General features: G+C 39.0%; 1 protein-coding gene across 4 annotated transcripts in view; it reads left to right on the top strand.

The window, feature by feature from the left end:
• FNBP1L (formin binding protein 1 like) overlaps positions 1–18,137 on the top strand; it is a 99,733-nt gene that overhangs the window by 47,358 nt on the left and 34,238 nt on the right. For 3 of the 4 annotated variants that reach the window (XM_075936555.2, XM_075936556.2, XM_075936557.2), the window contains exons 2-3: positions 2,533–2,648; positions 17,626–17,679. In XM_075936555.2, coding sequence (XP_075792670.1) covers positions 2,533–2,648; positions 17,626–17,679 — 170 coding nt within the window. Of the gene's footprint in view, positions 1–2,172; positions 2,197–2,532; positions 2,649–17,625; positions 17,680–18,137 lie in introns of those variants that run through there. The other variant, XM_075936558.2, reaches the window with a different exon arrangement.

Raw genomic sequence — 18,137 nt, forward strand, 5'->3', positions numbered from 1 at the left:
CCAAAAAACCCTGCCTTAAACAAGGTGCAGGGTTCATCTTTAATCAACTAAAGACATTTAGAATGCAGGCTATTATCTTTAAATCACCATTATAACATTAATTAAATATGTGGGATATATTTAATCTATGCTTCAATATCCTAAACCCAACAGGTTTATATGAAATTTGAGAATAATCTTATTTCTGAATTTCTTCCTTACATTTGTCAAACCTGATAAAGTATTGTTTGATCTTTAAATGGTGGTACATTTTTATTACCAATATCTTCCAGGTATCATAATTTCAATCAGTGTTATACTGCTTACGTCTGCCAGAATGCACCTCAGCATTCCTTGATGAAACTTCAAATCAGTGTAGTGTGCATTGGAATGAGAAGACTAAAGTTAATACTAAAGGCTGATATGATTCATTAAGTTAAGGTGCAATATGAATTCAGGGTTGTCAGGCATATAGTGGTGCATAGCTTATGATGATGAAGAAACTAATGTTCTATTTTGCAAACTTTAAATATGTAAAGGCAACAAAATTAGGTTTGCTGATGCATCATTGCGTCTTTTTGGTATTAATTTTTAATTTTATTTATTGTCAAGTGTATCTTAATTTTTTTTCTTGGGATACATTATATGATAGCTTGGTGGGGTTTTTTGTATTTGTTTTTAAAACACTAGCTCACTGTTTTAGACTATTGAGTAATTATTTATAAGAAGGTCTGCTAAATATAGTAAAAATTTACAGTAACTATTGTCATCTTAAAACACAAATCCTGGACTTTTCTTCAGCATGACATAGTTTAAAGCTGCGGTCACCAACCAGTTGATCATGAGGTGTATCACCCCCATCCTTCATTCCTCTTCACCCCCATCAAGGAGCCTGCACTGGTGCTACAACCTTCTGGGAAAATGGATGTAGTACTAGCTTCCTGCGGTATAGGGGGGAAATCCCGTGGCTGTGCACCCAATATGGCATCTCAAGAAGTATGCACACTGCTCCTCCCCTTCACCAAAACAGCCAGCGTGCTTCCTAAGAAATCGGATCTGGCGCGCAGCCGTGGGACTTCATTTGCCATTTTGTTGCCCAATCACTTTAGTTTGGTGAGATCTTTCTGAAGCTCTTCATAACTAAGAAATGGTTTTAGCTTTGGTCTTAACTATCTTGAGCAGAGTAGTGTCATCTGCAAATTTTGCTACCTCACTGTTTACCCCTTTCTCCAGATCATTTCAAAATAGGTTGAATATGATTGGTCCCAGTATGTTTTGTTTTTAAAGGGTTTTTTTTTTTCTTAGTTATTTCATCCAACAGTCCCCTTTTTGATTTGGGATTCCTTCTTCACCCTGAATGAACGTTTGCTCAACATGTTGATCTGTCTGCAGTAATAATGACAATTCAGCTTTGAAGACAACAATATGACAGAGGTTTTGATCATTTCTAAAGAATAGGGATGTTAAATATTGGTTAATTGAATAGTTGATTAACCTAATGAATTCTTATCGGTTAGTCGACTATTCTGTAAACCCGGGGCAGCCCTTGTCCAGGAGGGAAGAGTCTGAGCTCCTGGACCCACCATGAGCCGGAACTGAGCAAGGCTGTCTACCCACCTGTCTCTTAATACACTTTAAATGCAGAGTCACAACGGGTAGATTCAGGACCCAATGCAAGCTGGGACAGCTGAGCTGCTGGCCAGCCTGCTAAAAAATTTAATGGCACGAGGTAGGGGGGAAATGTGCATAGTCTATAGAATTAACCTATAAGCTTTTGCTTATTGGTTAATCGGCTACATTATTATATCCCTACTCAAGAAATCTGCTTTAAAAAAAAAATCCGGTTCTGTCTTGTTACTAATTTAACATAGCCCTCTTCATTGTTAGGACTAGTTTTGCTCTGTAGAGATTGTTACTAGCACCTATCATGGAGTGAGTGTTTGCTGATGTCCTTGAATTATCTGTGTTTGAAATACAAAATGTAGTGACTTTGTTGTACAGTATCACTTAAGCATGTTTCCTGTCATTGGGTGACCTTGAGGATGTAAATGCTTGTTTCTATGCTTAGAAACCACACCCAGGGCCTGCGTTAAGGAATTTTAAAAATAATAAAATCTCTTGTGGAAGAAAATTGTGCTTTGAATAGTCTCTTAACCAGCTACAGAACACTTGTCTTCACATACATTTTCAGTGCTGTGTTGGAAACCTATGAAAAGGGTAGGTTGTTTGTTTTTTAAAGTAATACAGATATTCCTGGCCATTAGTTTTTATTGGGGGAAAAAAATCAAGCAGGAGTAATTTTAAAATATGACTACACGTGTTTTTAAATTAGGAGCCAAAGGTATGTTTCCACATGTGACTTTAGTTTACTAAAATTTTGGTATATGAGGATTGTGATATCCATAGTTCTGGGTTTATTATCGCACTGTAGTAAGTTATGTGTAAATATAAAAGACCACAACTTCATAACTAAATTAAATTGATTTTTGTGATTTTTTTTTAAATATTTTTGTGTTGCTAATTGAATTTCTTTGCTTTTTTTGTTTTTTAAAGGATCAATTTGATAACTTAGACAAGCATACACAATGGGGCATTGACTTCTTGGAGAGATATGCAAAGTTTGTAAAAGAAAGGATAGAGATTGAACAAAACTATGCAAAACAATTGAGGTAAGTTCTTTTTTTTTTTTTTTTAAGTCCTACTCAATAATAATTATTCTTAATTACCTTATCAGATGGTAGATGAATATGTATGATTCTGTAGTACAAGGTATGTTTTCCCATGTCTCTATTAGATCATTACTTGCTTTTGATGACATCCAATTTTTTCTGATCTTAAGATTTACCAGTCTAGAATGCTTCTTCCTCCCCTCTTCTCCCCCCCCTCCCGAGTATTTTGAACCTGAAAGATACATTCAATGGAATCTTGAAAATTCTTAAAAACAAACTGCTACTTCTGCACGGGTTTTGACTTTGCTTTTAGCAGTCTCTTCATCAGCCAGATTTTCAATTTCGTCTTTGTTCAACAAAATTTAGCAGCATAAGCTTTAAGCATCATTTTCTTATGTTGAATTGACAGAGATTCACTTCTTTGTTAGAAATCTGATAGAAGTCATTCCTGAGCAAAATTTCAGAAAATAGGAATATAAGAATTTAAGGAGCTCAAGAAGTGATTGAAATGTGCAAAATTCAGCACTGCTTCACAGCTCTGTGGTGTGGTGTTAGGCTCATTCTGCCTGTCTAAATAGGGAAACAATTTTATATGGACAGATAATCAAAAACTTCTTCACACACAAGAAATCTCTTCTCTTAAATAAATGAAGCTTACTTTTTGATCACCTCACCTCAGGGATGGTCCTTATTGACTTCAGATTTATTCATGCCTTGATTTTTAAAATGTTGACTTTTGGTTATAAAGCACTTCATTGTCAGCATCTGAACTTTTTTGCTTACTATAGTCTAAAATTTATATGATCTGTATTATGCCAATATTCTGTAAAACCAAACCTTTATAATTTTCTTTTTAATATTGTTTTGGATAGGATTTGTAATTTTTCCTGTACAGTGCAATGCCTTGGGATTCTTGCATAGTGCACTTTATAAATGAAAAATGCATACCCTTATTTTTTGCTCTAATTAGCCATTTTCTTGAGCACAGTTAAAGAGCAAAAGAAAAAATGTGTTATGTGAAACTGGTGATTCCATAATATGTTCTCACAGAACCAAAGAATAGGCAAGATATGGATCGTTGCAAAGTTCCAGCAATGTGGGACAGGATAGGCAGAATTGGATAAGCAATAGGTTAACAAAAATCATTCAACTTTTCACATTTAATTTGTCCTTATTTTATTATTGGAAAGAAGTTGGTTTTATTATATGTCAAAGTACTTTGCTGTCACTGGGTCCTTTCAATTTGAACCATCAGATGTTATTTTGGATATGGTAACTGTTGATGAAAAGGGAAGAAGTTTGTTTTGTTTACTACTTTTTTGTCAAATCAAAACAATTCCAGAGATTAATGCCTCTTTGTTTTTATTCTGTGCTGCACATTTATTTCATATGAATGCTGTAATAGTGGGAGAGAGAACTTTTTATTTTATTGTGCTGAAGAGTAAATAGCATAACTACAACACAGAATACAATTCTGAATTTGTTCAATTGCTTTAAATTGGAAATTAAGAGAAAAAAGCCACTTTTTTCTATGAATTCTGGATGAGCATTGTTCTCTTATAATGTAATATTCCATGACCTCTAGAGTCATCTCGTTGATTTGAATCAGTCATAGAAAATGTTTTGCTTAAATTGTAACGGTGATTATCCTCTGTTGACTAATAATCCTCTGTACTACTGGGTGGCAGTTTTTTCTTCATAGCAGATTAATGTACATTTCAAGCCACATTAAGGGGTTTTTACCTAAATTGCTATATATAGAAACAAGGAAATGTAAGCTTATAAGTTAAGTTGAGAGTGCAAATTATTACCATATGTGTTTGTTTCTCAAGTCTGTTTTCCTTTTATTGGAGCTGAAAACTTAAGCTGTTGTTTATTATCTAAATGTGGATGTGGCAAATTTTCTTTTAGTGATTACCTTAAGAGCCAAAGCTCATGAACTCTCCTGTTCCAAAGAGATTCAAATTTTTGTACTCTGCTACCATGTAATTCCTTTCTGTGGTGCTTTTCTTCAGTTGAATGCTTTTTCTTATACCTAATTAGGACATTAAACATGCCATTAAAATTTTCACTTGAACTGTCAAAAGGCCTGGAAATTCTAAATTCATTGCTTCATATTCTGTGCAAGGAGGCTTTAAATATAATTCACTTTCAGAATCTTCCCTACTGGAATATATAGATTGTGGGCCAATGAGAGGTGGGATAAGCAGGTGTTCCAATTGCATTTAAATCATTTAATCAAAATAACTTTTAGAATGTCAATAAAATGGCACCTGCTTTTACGATTATTTACTTATGGATCCAAAGACCCTAAAGCAAAGCAAAATTCAAGTTAACTGTGCCACCATACAAATATTTACAGTACAATGTTATAATGTAGTGACTGAGGCACTTGATAATACCCCTATTCTATGGTACAGAAAAGACACATTCCCTTGAAAGCTAGTAGTTCTTCCAAAGAGGGTTGCATTGGGAGAGCCATGATATACTTTTAAAACTACTAAGCTCCTTAACCTCCCAAATTTCATAAGCAATAATTATTGCTTGTGTCCTCAGCCTAGAGTCTTTTCACCAGACTAGAGAGCAATGTGGTCTAATCCTGCCACTAAAAAAATTGACCATCCTACTTTCATCTTGTTGGAAATAAAATGTTTTTAATTTGGAACCCTTGCTTTGTCCCCACTTAATTATAATTATATTAATTTAGTGCTTTTCCAAGTGCTGATTTACACCATTAGATTGTGAAATCATTTATTCATTTCCAGAAGTGGGCACAGCACAGGTAGTGGCAGTTCAAGATTCTGTACTCCACCCTGATGGTGTGTATAAATTCAGTTAGGGATGAGTTCAGTTTTTGCCCCTTAGTAATCCTAAGAATCTCTGCTGACGTCATTAATTAATGTGAAAAGTGGTGCCTGTATGTACGGTGTGGGTAAGGGGCCATAAATAGACTGGAAAGATCAGATTTTTATTGGTAAATATTGATTTCGCCATAAACACAAACTTGAGGGGGAAAATTTCACTGATACTTTAAAAGCGTATTTGAAAATTTCAGTTACAAAAAATGATACTTGAAAACTTACTAGAAAGTGATTTAAAGATATTTACATGATGCATTTTGATATTGACAATTTGTGTTAACTGTTATAAAGCGTTAACTTTTTCAGTCTCAACTTATATTGTTAAATAATTATGTCTGACCCTTCCATTATTTCCTATGTATGCAAAAAATTAAGTAGATAATAGTTTGGGGGGTGGAGGGGAAGATGCTTCAAAATGAACTTTGTTTTTAAATAATGTTGATGTATAATATCAATCAAATTCTGCTAAGCTTAGACATAACTCATTTCACATAGGCGATTACATTCTATCATCACTAACCTGGGTGGAATTTAAATTGATGACCTAGTGCGGTGTTTCCCAACCTTTTTTATGCTGGGTACTAGGAAACCCATTCACAAACTTTTGGCAGATTGGCAACATTTGCATATTTATTATGCAGATTATGAATCTACAAATACAATGTTTTCTGACCGCTTAGCCCCAACCCAGCCCCTTGATCCCCAGTGCCCAACACCCTTTGATCCCATCCCTACGCCCCATGCCCTTTGACCCTTTAGCCTCTTACCCCTATAGCCCATGCCAACACCCTTTTTTCCCCCACCCCAACGCTCCCCAGAGTGAGGCTGCCCCCCTAGGGAGCATGACTATTGCTGCCACACAGACAGGAAGGACATTTCAACCAGAAAGGACATTGTCTCAATGACTTGATTACATGCATCCTGCTTCAAAGGCCTTTTATTTTAAGACTACACTTGAAAGAGAATCCTCTGAACTGTCATTCATGCTTAAATTTGACACTTTATGCCTAAGTTTGAATAAAGACTCTAATTATCTTACCCATTACAAAGACAGCTTCCCCAATTATCACCTCTAATATCATTAGCTCACAGAGATTTACCTCTCTCCCCCCACTCCATCCCTCTTCTGTTGTGAAATTTGATTTGTCCTTTTCATATGTGTTCATTTTTTTTAATTGTATCCTTTGGTATATATGGTTGTGTCAATTTTCTTCCACTGTTTGATCTGAGGAAGTGGGTCTGGCCCACGAAAGCTCATCACATAATAAACCATCTTGTTAAAGTGCTACAAAGTCCTGTTTTTTGTTTGTTATACCAGACTAACATGGCTACATTTCTATTGGTATTTTAGAAAAGCCTTTTGTGCTCTCTGTTTTTCCCCCAACTCTTGTACTCATGATCTGTCTTTTCATGTTTGTTATCTTTTGCATTTACTGAATCCTAAGCTACTTACTGTTTGCTGAGTTCTTGACAAAATTTTATGCATATGATCTGTAAGTTTGTGGGCCTAAATTTAGTCAGGATCAACTGCTGGCTAATTTTGTTAAATGGAGTCTTTCTACAGTGTGTGTTGTTTTTGTTTAGGGGGAAGGTGGTTGTAAGGTATTTCTGTCTTCCTAGGAATGATTAACAAAAACAGCATCATGGAAAAATTAAATCTAGAACAGAAATTAGCATGCTACTAAATTCTTAGTAATTCATGACCCTCCCCCACTGCCATTCTAAACTGTATGCTTTGTTACGTGGTTTGCCTTTCTTATCTGTAACATGCCAGAAAATCTTCTGTTGAAAAGACTCTTGCACAGTTGCCTAGTTACAGCATTGTTATGCTTGTTATGGATTTCACCTTCTGAATAATAATGAGGTGTATTTTAGGAATACCCTCTTTATAATACATGCCTCTATATAGAAAGTATAAGGCAGGAATATAAAATAATACCAGAAAAAAACAATATAGTAAAATGATTTTGGATACAAAAATATTTTTGACATGAGTTAAAACACAAACCAGTTGAGATGTGGAGCCTTGTCTGCTTTTAATCTCTATCAGCACAGCAAATAGAATTTGCAGACAGACAATGGACTCTATCATACTGGAGAGAAATTCTTGTCTAAACCTGGAGAGTCACAGTATTGCTTTCTGAAGTAATTTTTATTTATTAAATGATTAAAAAGCATAAATGTAGAACTAGTGAAATAGTCCTGGGCATCAGGCAGACTAGCATGTAGCTCTGTAACTTACTGGTGTTGGTTATGTTTTACATTACAAATTTTTAGAAGTATTGGATGGAAAAATGAGCTTCCCCCTGTAGCTAATATTAGGAGCTGTATTTTTATATGAAGTAGGAAGGAGTTGTCATTATGAGCTCAGACTTTTGAAGAGGACAGCATGATGAGCAGAGATACTTTTCCAACTACCTTCTCAATTTAGTGTATCTGTAAAAATGGCATTGTCGGTTACTTTATTACTTTAACTATACCAGTGCCCCTACAATAAAGTTGCCTAACACTTTCCATTATAAGGCAGTTTCAGTTGCTTATAACTTTGTCAAACTTTAATCATTCAGGCTGAAATTTCCATGTCTGATGTCTACTTCAGACTGATATTCTTTTTAAAAGGTTCAGCAAGAACAGTTCTGCTATTTCTAAAAATGAAATTATATTAAAAAAAATCCTTTTGTTTTGTCTGTTAGAAAAGCCTTCTACCATTTCATTAAGAAGCTCTAGCACCTTTGCATCACTAACTTGGAATCAGGCAAAGGGCTGATCTGAGTAAAACCTGCCAAACATTTGCACAGATTATAAACCTCTGAAAAAATCATGGTTCACACATGGTCAATAGAGGTTGGTTAGTTTGCAGCAAAATTCTCCCGAAGATTCTGTCTGCACTGTAGGTGTTCTATCCCCACACGGCTCCATTGTGTGAGACTCTCCATATGCCATACATGATCCATCCCAGCACTGAGGGGTGGGCATAGGACTGAGATTGGAGTTGAGGGAACAAGAGTAGAAAGGTCTGTAGCTACTAAACACGCTCCCTCGGAAACCTCACACTGAATCATGGATTCCTGAGTCTCAACATTCCTTTGTTGTCAGTAAGTAAGTGTGAAACCTACTGGAAAAACATCTTCCTGAGTGGTTAGCTGACATAGTGGACAACATTTTACTATTATAGCTCAAGTCAAGGAGGTTTGTGCTATAGATCTAAAAGTTCCCATTTTGCTGATGACCTATATGGGGGTCAATGTGGTTAGGGCTTGCTTTTTTAAAGTAGGAAATGGCATGTAAAAACAGAACAGTATAGTAAAATAATGTTAAAGTTGCAAAGTTAAGCACTCCAAAATTGAAAGTTAGGAACTGCTCTGGGTATGAATAAAGATAGCAAATGAGGTGGTTGTCTGCATGATCGCTGCTTCATTTGTGGTGGAAGTTGTAAGATATGCATTAAATGAGGCAGGGAACTGCAGGAAGAGAAGGATCATCTCTCAATTCAAGTAGCTGAGTGCCATTTTGGAAAACCGAGTTTTATGTCTGCCTCTGCCACTGAGTTCCTGTGGGATGCACATGTACATGAGGAGAGGGAAGTACAGGCAGTCCCCGACTTACGTCGGATCCGCACTTACAAACGGGGCTTTCTCACCCCGGAGCTCGCAGGCAGCGGTCCGCCACCTCGACCTCCGGGGTGAGAAAAGCTGCTCCCGGTGCCCCTGGTCTGCTGGGGACCGTCTCCAGCAGACCAGGGGCACTGGGAGCAAAGCCACAGCGGTGGCGGGTCCCGCGCCAGAGCAAAGCCTCAGAGGCGAGGCACCCCGCCGCTGCGGCCATGCTCCCCGTGTCCCTGGTCTGCTGGGGGGGAGGGGGCGCAGCTAATGTGCCCCCTTCCAGCAGACCAGGCTTTTGTTGTGGACCCTGGGGCAGAGCAGCTGGGGCGCTGCCGGTTGGTCCCACAGCGCCGCTCTGGGCACTACTGGACCAACCCGGCAGCACCCCAGCTGCTCTGCCCCAGGCATCCTGATTCAGCCGCTGCTGGTCAGTTTCAGCAGCGGCTGAATCAGGACGCCTGGGGCAGAGCAGCTGGGGGGTGCTGCTGAGTTGGTCCAGTAGCGCCGAGGAGCGGCGCTACTGGAGCAACCCAGCAGCACCCCAGCTGCTCTGCCCTAGGCGTCCCCAAGTCAGCCGCTGCTGAAACTGACCAGCGCTGACTACAGGAAGCCCGAGGCACAGTTGCTCTGCCCCGGGCTTCCTGGAATCAGCTGCTGATCAGTTTCAGCAGCAGCTGACTTGGGGTTCTTAAGTTGAATCTGTATGTAAGTCAGAACTGGCGGTCAGTTTCAGCAGCGGCTGAATCTGGACGCCAGTTCCGACTTACATACAGATTCAACTTAAGAACAAACCTACAGTCCCTATCTTGTACGTAACCCGGGGACTGCCTGTAATCCGATCTGTGAGCCAAGGAACTAAAAGTTTAAAATCTCCTCTTCCACACTGGCTGCTGCTAATATTTTTGTGCACTTCACTATTGACCGTTGCTTCATATTGAAGCATACAGAGACAAGTATCATTTCCCCCACAATTTACATGTAAATTAAGAGAGGTTGCTCAAGATTGCTTCTGGCAAAACTGGGATTAGAACTGAAGTCTCTACCATGACAAACCCAGCACTTGCTTACTCTGTCATACTGCCTCTTCTACAGAATGTTGCGAACTTGTGTACAGTACTTACAGCTGCTTTTCTACCTGCTAGGTTCACTTCTTTCACAGAAGTCAGAATAAAATGCAAATTTTTTTTGCTGTTTGCCATTGAGTTACAAAAGAATTTACTTAAGCGTCACAACCTCTCCATAGGGACCTGGTCCAAATAGAGAAATCCAGCTCAAGTGCTAGATATCTGTGCTGGGAATCTTATAATTCAGAAATTAAACCTCTATGCTGACCTGTTGGGGAGTGTTTCTTCTATTTGCATATAATGACATTTCTTTCCCTTCCCCATTATTGTCTTTGAATAACTAGCTTATTTAATTCACTGTGAGAAAACATCCTTACTACACTTTGATAATTTAAAATACAATAACTATGTTGTAACAAAACTCAGGTGTTCCATATTTTGGTGCTTTGTCACAATGAGACACGTGAGGGTGAGAGTGTGAGTCAAGTAAACACAGTTTGGTTTTTTTAATTACACAGCAGAGCGAGATAGTGCTGTTCTTGCAGCTATCATTTCAGCGTAACTGCACTTTTAAATCCTAACACTGTGGGAAGCCTCGGCAAAGACTGTACTAAAGCAATATGTAAATAATATGCTAATTTTTATTTTTTTTATTGTTTGGTTTGTACATAGTCTGTCTCAGTGGATTAAAAATTTGACGCAAATGAAATATATGTAGTATTGGTGTGGTATAGTAACCTAAGATGGAGAATATATGGCAGTAAGCTTTGCTATCTACCTTTCCCATTGCAGCTACTAAATGGACTTCATGTTGAGGAAAGTGTAGTTTACATAGTACTTTACAGAAATATCTGGAGAAAAAATGTATATACTTTCAAAATGCTTATAAACAAACCTGACCACTTTAAACTATACTCACTGCCATCTTCTGTTGGCTGTGGACACTTAACACTAAGGTTGGATGATACAGATTCTATAGTGAAAGGTTTTAATATGTACTGACAAGAACCAAATGCTCTTCAAAGTTCCTGGCTATTATGGAGGGAAAGCTATAGGATTTTCTGCTAACATGATCACATTGGACATGACAATTATTGGGGTAAGAGACTCAACTTAGTTAGCAGAAAGTCTTCAATAAATTAAAGCAAATACTGAAAAGAATAATAGAAACATGGTAAAATCTGATCGTATATAGAGATTATTGGCATTACTGAAAAATCAAGTAAAACATCGAAATATTAGATTTGAAGGTGTCAGTCTGCAAAGAACTGTTGTATTTTGTTTTTAAAAATTATTTATTTCACTACCATTGAAAATTACTCTGTATTTGCTGAAAAGATACAAAATTCCTTCTAGACATACAAAGAGATGAGTAATGTATTGCAACTTTAGCGATTTATAAAGTGAGAGAATTTTGAAGACTGATTTAAAAAAAAATCCTGCAGTATTAAGATGTGATCTTTGTCCACATAATCAAAATCATAGAATACTAGGACTGGAAGGGACCTCGAGAGGTCATCGAGTCTAGTCCCCTGCCCTCATGGCAGGACCATATACTGTCTAGACCATCCCTGAGACACATTTATCTAACCTAGTCTTAAATATCTCCACAGATGGGGATTCCACAACCTCCCTGGGCAATTTATTCCAGTGTTTGACTACCCTGACAGGAACTATTTCCTAATGTCCAACCTAAACCTCCCTGCTGCAGTTTAAGCCCATTGTTTCTTGTTCTATCCTCAGATGCCAAGATTAACAAGTTTTCTCCCTCCTCCTTATGACACCCTTTTAGATACCTGAAAACTGCTATCATGTCCCCTCTCAATCTTCTCTTTTCCAAACTAAACAAACCCAATTCTTTCAGCCTTCCTTCATAGGTCATGTTCTCTAGACCTTTAATCATTCTTATTACTCTTTTCTGGACCCTCTCTAATTTCTCCACATCTTTCTTGAAATGCGGTACCCAGAATTGGACACAATATTCCAATTGAGGCCTAACCAGCGTAGAGTAGAGCGGAAGAATGACTTCTTGTGTCTTGTTCATAACACACCTGTTAATGCATCCCAGAATCATGTTTGCTTTTTTTGCCACAGTATCACACTGCTGACTCATATTCAGCTTGTGGTCCACTATAACTCCTAGATCCCTTTCTGCCATACTCCTTCCTAGGCAGTCGCTTCCCATTTTGTATGTGTGAAAATGATTGTTCCTTCCTAAGTGGAGCACTTTGCATTTGTCTTTATTAAACTTCATCCTGTTTACCTCAGACCATTTCTCCAATTTGTCCAAATCATTTTGAATTATGACCCTATCCTCCAGAGCAGTCGCAACCCTTCCCAGCTTGGTATCATCTGCAAACTTAATAAGTGTACTTTCTATGCCAATATCTAAATCGTTGATGAAGATATTGAAGAGAGCCGGTCCCAAAACAGACCCCTGCGGAATCCCACTTGTTATACCTTTCCTGCACGATTGTGAACCATTAATAACTACTCTGAGTATGGTTATCCAGCCAGTTAGCACCTACCTTATAGTAGCCCCATCTAAGTTGTATCTGCCTAGTTTATTGATAAGAATATCATGCGAGACCGTATCAAATGCCTTACTAAAGTCTAGGGATACCACATCTACCACTTCTCCCTTCTCTACAAGACTCGTTATCCTATCAAAGAAAGCTATCAGATTGGTTTGATATGATTTGTTCTTTACAGATCCAAGCTGGCTGTTCCCTATCACCTTGCCACCTTCCAAGTGTTTACAGATGATTTCCTTAATTACTTGCTCCATTATCTTCCCTGGCACAGAAGTTAAACTAACTGGTCTGTAGTTTCCTGGGTTGTTCTCATTTCCGTTTTTATAAATGGGCACTATATTTGCCCTTTTCCAGTCTTCTGGAATCTCTCCTGTCTCCCATGATTTTCCAAAGGCTCAAATACCTCCTCTGTCAGCTCCTTGAGTATTCTAGGATGCATTTTATCAGGCCCTGGTGGCTTGCAGGCATCTAACTTTTCTAGGTGATTTTTAACTTGTTCTTTTTTTATTATCTTCTAAACCTAACCCCTTCCCACTAGCATTCACTATGTTAGGCGTTCCTTCAGACTTCTCGGTGAAGACCGAAACAAAAAAATCATTAAGTATCTCTGTCATTTCCAAGTTTCTTGTTACTCTTTCTCCCTCCTCACTGACCAGTGGGCTATCCTGTCCTTGGTCTACCTCTTGCTTCTAATGTATTTATAAAAAGTCTTCTTGTTTCCCTTTATTCCCATTGCTAGTTTGAGTCTATTTTGTGCCTTTGCCTTTCTAATCTTGCCCCTACATTCCTGTGTTGTCTATATTTATCCTTTGTAATTTGTCCTAGTTTTCATTTTTTATATGACTTCTTTTTTATTTTTAGATCATGCAAGATCTCATGGGTAAGCCAAGGCGGTCTTGTGCCATATTTTCTATCTTTCCGATGCAGCGGAATAGCTTCCTTTTGGGCCCTTAGTAATGTCCCTTTGAAAAACTGCCAACTCTCCTCAGTTGTTTTTCCCCTCAGTCTTGATTCCTATGGGACCTTACCTATCAGCTCTCTGAGCTTACCAAAATCTGCCTTCCTGAAATCCATTGTTTCTATTTTGCTTGTTTTCCCTTCTACCCTTCCTTACAATTGTGAACTCTATGATTTCATGATCACTTTCACCCAAGCTGCCTTCCACTTTCAAATTCTCAACCAGTTCCTCCCTATTTGTTATAATCAATTCTAGAACAGCTTCCCCCTCGGTAGCTTTTTCAACCCTCTGAAATAAAAAGTTGTCTCCAATGCAGTCCAAGAACTTATTGGATAATCTGTGCCCCGCTGTGTTATTTTCCCAACATATATCTGGATAGTTGAAGTTCCCCCATCACCACCAAATCTTGGGCTTTGGATGATTTTGTTAGTTGTTTAAAAAAAAAAAGCCTCATCCACTTCTTCCACCTGTGTAGGTAGCCTGTAGTAGACTCCTAGCATGTCATCACCCTTGTTTTTAACCCCTTGTAGCTTAACCCAGAGACTCTCAACACTTCCGTCTCCTATGTCCATCTCTACCTCACTCCCAAGTGTGTTCATTTTTAACAAAATAGGAGGGGAGAATTAATTGGTTGTGGGTGTGGGGGTGGGGGTGGGGGTGGGGGTGTGTGTGTGTGTGTGTGTGTGTGTGTGTGTGTGTGTGTGTGTGTGTTTTTTTTTTTTTTTTTTTTTTTTAAAGGGCGGATTCTAATGGTGTCCTGCAGGCACCTTTCTGGCTTTCGGAAAAGTTGAGGTCTGTGACAACAAATCTTATCTTTGGTACAGTAAAGCTAAGCAGGAGTTGTGGGCATATATTCTTTGAAGAAGGATTGTGTTTGAAAATTGATTCTGAAGTTTTGTTAGTCTCTCTCTTTTTTTCTTTTTTGTAAGATTGCGGGTGTGATCAGTTGCATTGGTACTTCATAGGATTCTTTATAATGTTGTTCTAAATTTCAAAATTTAACCACTAATACTGCAGTTATTTCTGTAGCAGTGCATCCCTGTGCTATCAGTATCTGACTAGAGGACTTAATGCAGCAAATTAGTTGATCAAGACTATATTCCAGCACTGTGTAGCATGCAGCTGCACAGTAGGGATGTGTACAACCAAGATATGTTCAAAAAAAGTGGACACATAGCAAAAGAATATAAAGCAGGGATTTTTCTTTCCTGTGGCTGACTTCCTTTTGTGAGAATTGGTCTTTTTCTTTTTGTGCGACAGAAGATGGGAGAGAATGGGAGGACTTATAATGGAACAGTTCCTACAAGTGTCGACGACGCTAGTGCGCAACCAGCGCACACCGAGGCAATTTATCGCAGGAACGCCCTGTAATTAAAATGCTTCAAATGGTTAACCAGTGAGCCTTGATTCATCAGTTAACATTCATGGTTATCCACAGCCCCTCCCCCTTTCCGCTGCATCTGAATCAGAGGCAGCAGCGTGTGATGGGGGCGGGCAGGCAGGAGCTGGTGCTTGTGGGGACCTGGCTTTTAAGCAGGCTCCCTGTGAAAACTGGCTCCTGGGGAGTAAGGGAGCATAGGGGAACCAGTGCTCACAAGGAGATGGCTTAAAAGCTTGCTCCCCATGCACACCAGCTCCTACAGAACCACCTTCCCATCTGCATGTATATGTGTGATTGCTGAAAATTCCAGTGGTTACACATTTACAAAAAACAAAACACTCCTTCCCCACTGCCCGCTTTTTAACCTCCCCAGTGGACAGATGCATCTATCATTAAAGTAAATTATGTTTCTCATAGGCACAGAAGTCTATCCACGTTACATAGAACATATTAGGGACTTCAGTCTCTCTCTCTATTTTTCTTAGCTTTTGAAATATTGATAGCTCTAGCGAGAGTGAGTGATGATGTTTTCAGGTCTAGGAATTACCTCCAGTTAAAAAAAAAAAAAAAAAAAAAAAAAGATTTTACATCTTATACCCTAAACATTTGTTTATTTTCAAAACAATGACTGTAACATAGTTAAAATAACTTTTCTGAATGTCTGCTAAAAAAAAATTTTCTGGTTACTAAGTTTCTCTGCAAACTCATGAATGTGATATATGACTATATGATTTTCACTGTTTTTAGCTGTGCCTCTATACATCATGTGTGTGTTCAGAGAGGATAATAAATATAATATGTGAGTTGTGTCTAGGTATACCATATCCACCGCTTCTAAGTTGGATGTGAATAAATGAGGTTACGTAGTTACTATGGCAACAGGTCCCTTAAAATATATATTACTCTATTGGTTTCACTGAGTTTGCACCAGAATGAGTTTGCCCTGTACAATCATATCAAATTCTTAATTCAAATAGTTTACAGCAGTGGTGGGCAATCTGCAGCCCATCAGGGTTCTGTGCATGGGCCGCAAGACATTTTTTTTACTGCTGTCCATGCACAGGGTTGCCTGATTCTATTGGTCTCTTTTCAGGGTCCTCCTCCCCACCCCCCCACTGGAGATGCACATAAACCAAGGGCATGTGAAGTGAGGTGTGTGCTGATTGCACGTAACATTAATTGTAAGAGCGATGTGTTCCATCTGCATCCAATCAAAGCATTGACACATTCAATTGGCGCATCCCACCAATTCTAGAATATGCAAGTGCAATTAGCAAAACTACGTTAACTCGGGAGACCGGCTTGGTTACAGCAAGTCCAGCCCAATGAGATGAAGGAGGGCCACTCGGGTAGCCTACTTGCTGGTGTAGGTTGCCCATCAGTGGTTTACAGTTTCTGGTCCTTATGCAGTAAAGCAGGGGTGGGCAATAATTTTTGACAGGGGACCAGTCCAAGAATTTGGTAAGTTGTAGGGATGTTAACTATTGGTTACTTTACTAGTCGAGTAGTCCGTGGAATTTCCATCGACTACTCAACTAGTCAATACGCACTTCTGCATTCCTCTTTTGAAATGTACAAGAGCCCCCACTGAGGCTCTTGTACATTTCAAAGGAGGAATGCGGAACTCTGCGTGCAGCCGGGGGCCAGCAGGAAGTCTCACTGACTCTAAGCTGCACTTGGAATGCCAGCTTTGAAATACACAAGAGTCCCCAGCAGGGGTTCTTGTGCATTTCAAAGTGGCAGCCACCATAAACCGGGAGTCAGCGGGGGACTAAGTACTCTGCTGACCCCAGGCTCCATGCCGTGCTGTCTATTTGAAATGTCACACAGAGCTGGGGTCAGCTGGGGACTCAAGAGTCAGCAGGACTCCCCAGCTGACTGTGGTTCTGAGCGGCATTTCCCCTGAACCCGGGGTCAGCCAGGTTCTGCAGAAATGCCGCGCTGGAGCCTAGGATCAGCTGGGAAGTCCCCAGTTGACCCTGGGCTCCAGGCTCAGCTGTGCAGCGCTGCCCCTTTAAAGTACCCCCTCTGTCACTCCCTTAGCTGCCTCTATCTGATAGAATTCTTAACTTCCCTAGTAAGTTGCTGTGATATTAATGGAGGTGGTGCGGAGTCTAGGATGGAGATTGAGTGTAAAAGGGAGCTCTGCCTGCATCACAAGCATGGCCCAGGCAGCTCCTGTTGGCCGGAGATTATGCTGGGGGTAGGAGGAGGCACAAACCACCTCATCCCCCTCTCTCAAGACTCTTAGCATGCAGAGCACATGGCTCCCACAGCCAGCCACTTTGAGCACTGTGTGGGGGTGAAAAAGGTAGGGATCCTGCCTGAAGCTCTCGCTAGGCCACAGGATGGTGGTGGCAGGCTGGATCCAGCAGTTTGGTGGGCCACATTTTGCCTGCTTCTGTTGTAAAGAGACCTTCACTGGTGTAAGGCTCTGCCCTTGAAGATTCTTTGCAGCACTGGGACATGTTTTTTATCACTGTCCCTCTCCTTTTTTTTTTTTTTTTTTTTTTTTTGAACTGCAATTAGAAAAATGCTTTTATAATATAGTATGTATATATTTTTCTCCTTTAACAGAAACTTGGTTAAGAAGTATTGTCCTAAACGTTCATCCAAAGATGAAGAGCCCAGGTAAAATATATGTATTTAAAGTTTTACATATATAAATAGTAAATACCACTGTTTACTGTTTAATCGTTTTCATCCTTAATGTTACTTTTCTTGTGTAAAATATTTTTGATGGATAAATGCACAAATGAATGAAATCAGAACTGCTTCTGTTTGAATTCTTTGTTCTGTTAGGATTAAATACCATTCAGTACAAGATTTTTCTGTTCCCAACATTGGTGTCTTAAAGTTCTACCTCTTAATGTGGTAATTTGTATTAACAGCTTTCCAAAATTAAACTTCTTTTTGCATAAGAGTTTGAAAGTGAAGCTTTAGTTCAATAGTTTTATAAATAAAAATCTGGTATTACTTTTATAGAGTTGGGAATAATTTGCCCTTACTATATGTTTCTTTTTCTTATAATTTGTATTAACCCTTTGAGACTCCTGGTAATGTGCTACCTGAGCTCTACAGAGTTGGGT

The sequence above is a fragment of the Pelodiscus sinensis genome, chromosome 9, assembly GCF_052426305.1.
Source record: "Pelodiscus sinensis isolate ZL-2025 chromosome 9, ASM5242630v1, whole genome shotgun sequence".
Taxonomy (NCBI): Eukaryota; Metazoa; Chordata; order Testudines; family Trionychidae; genus Pelodiscus; species Pelodiscus sinensis.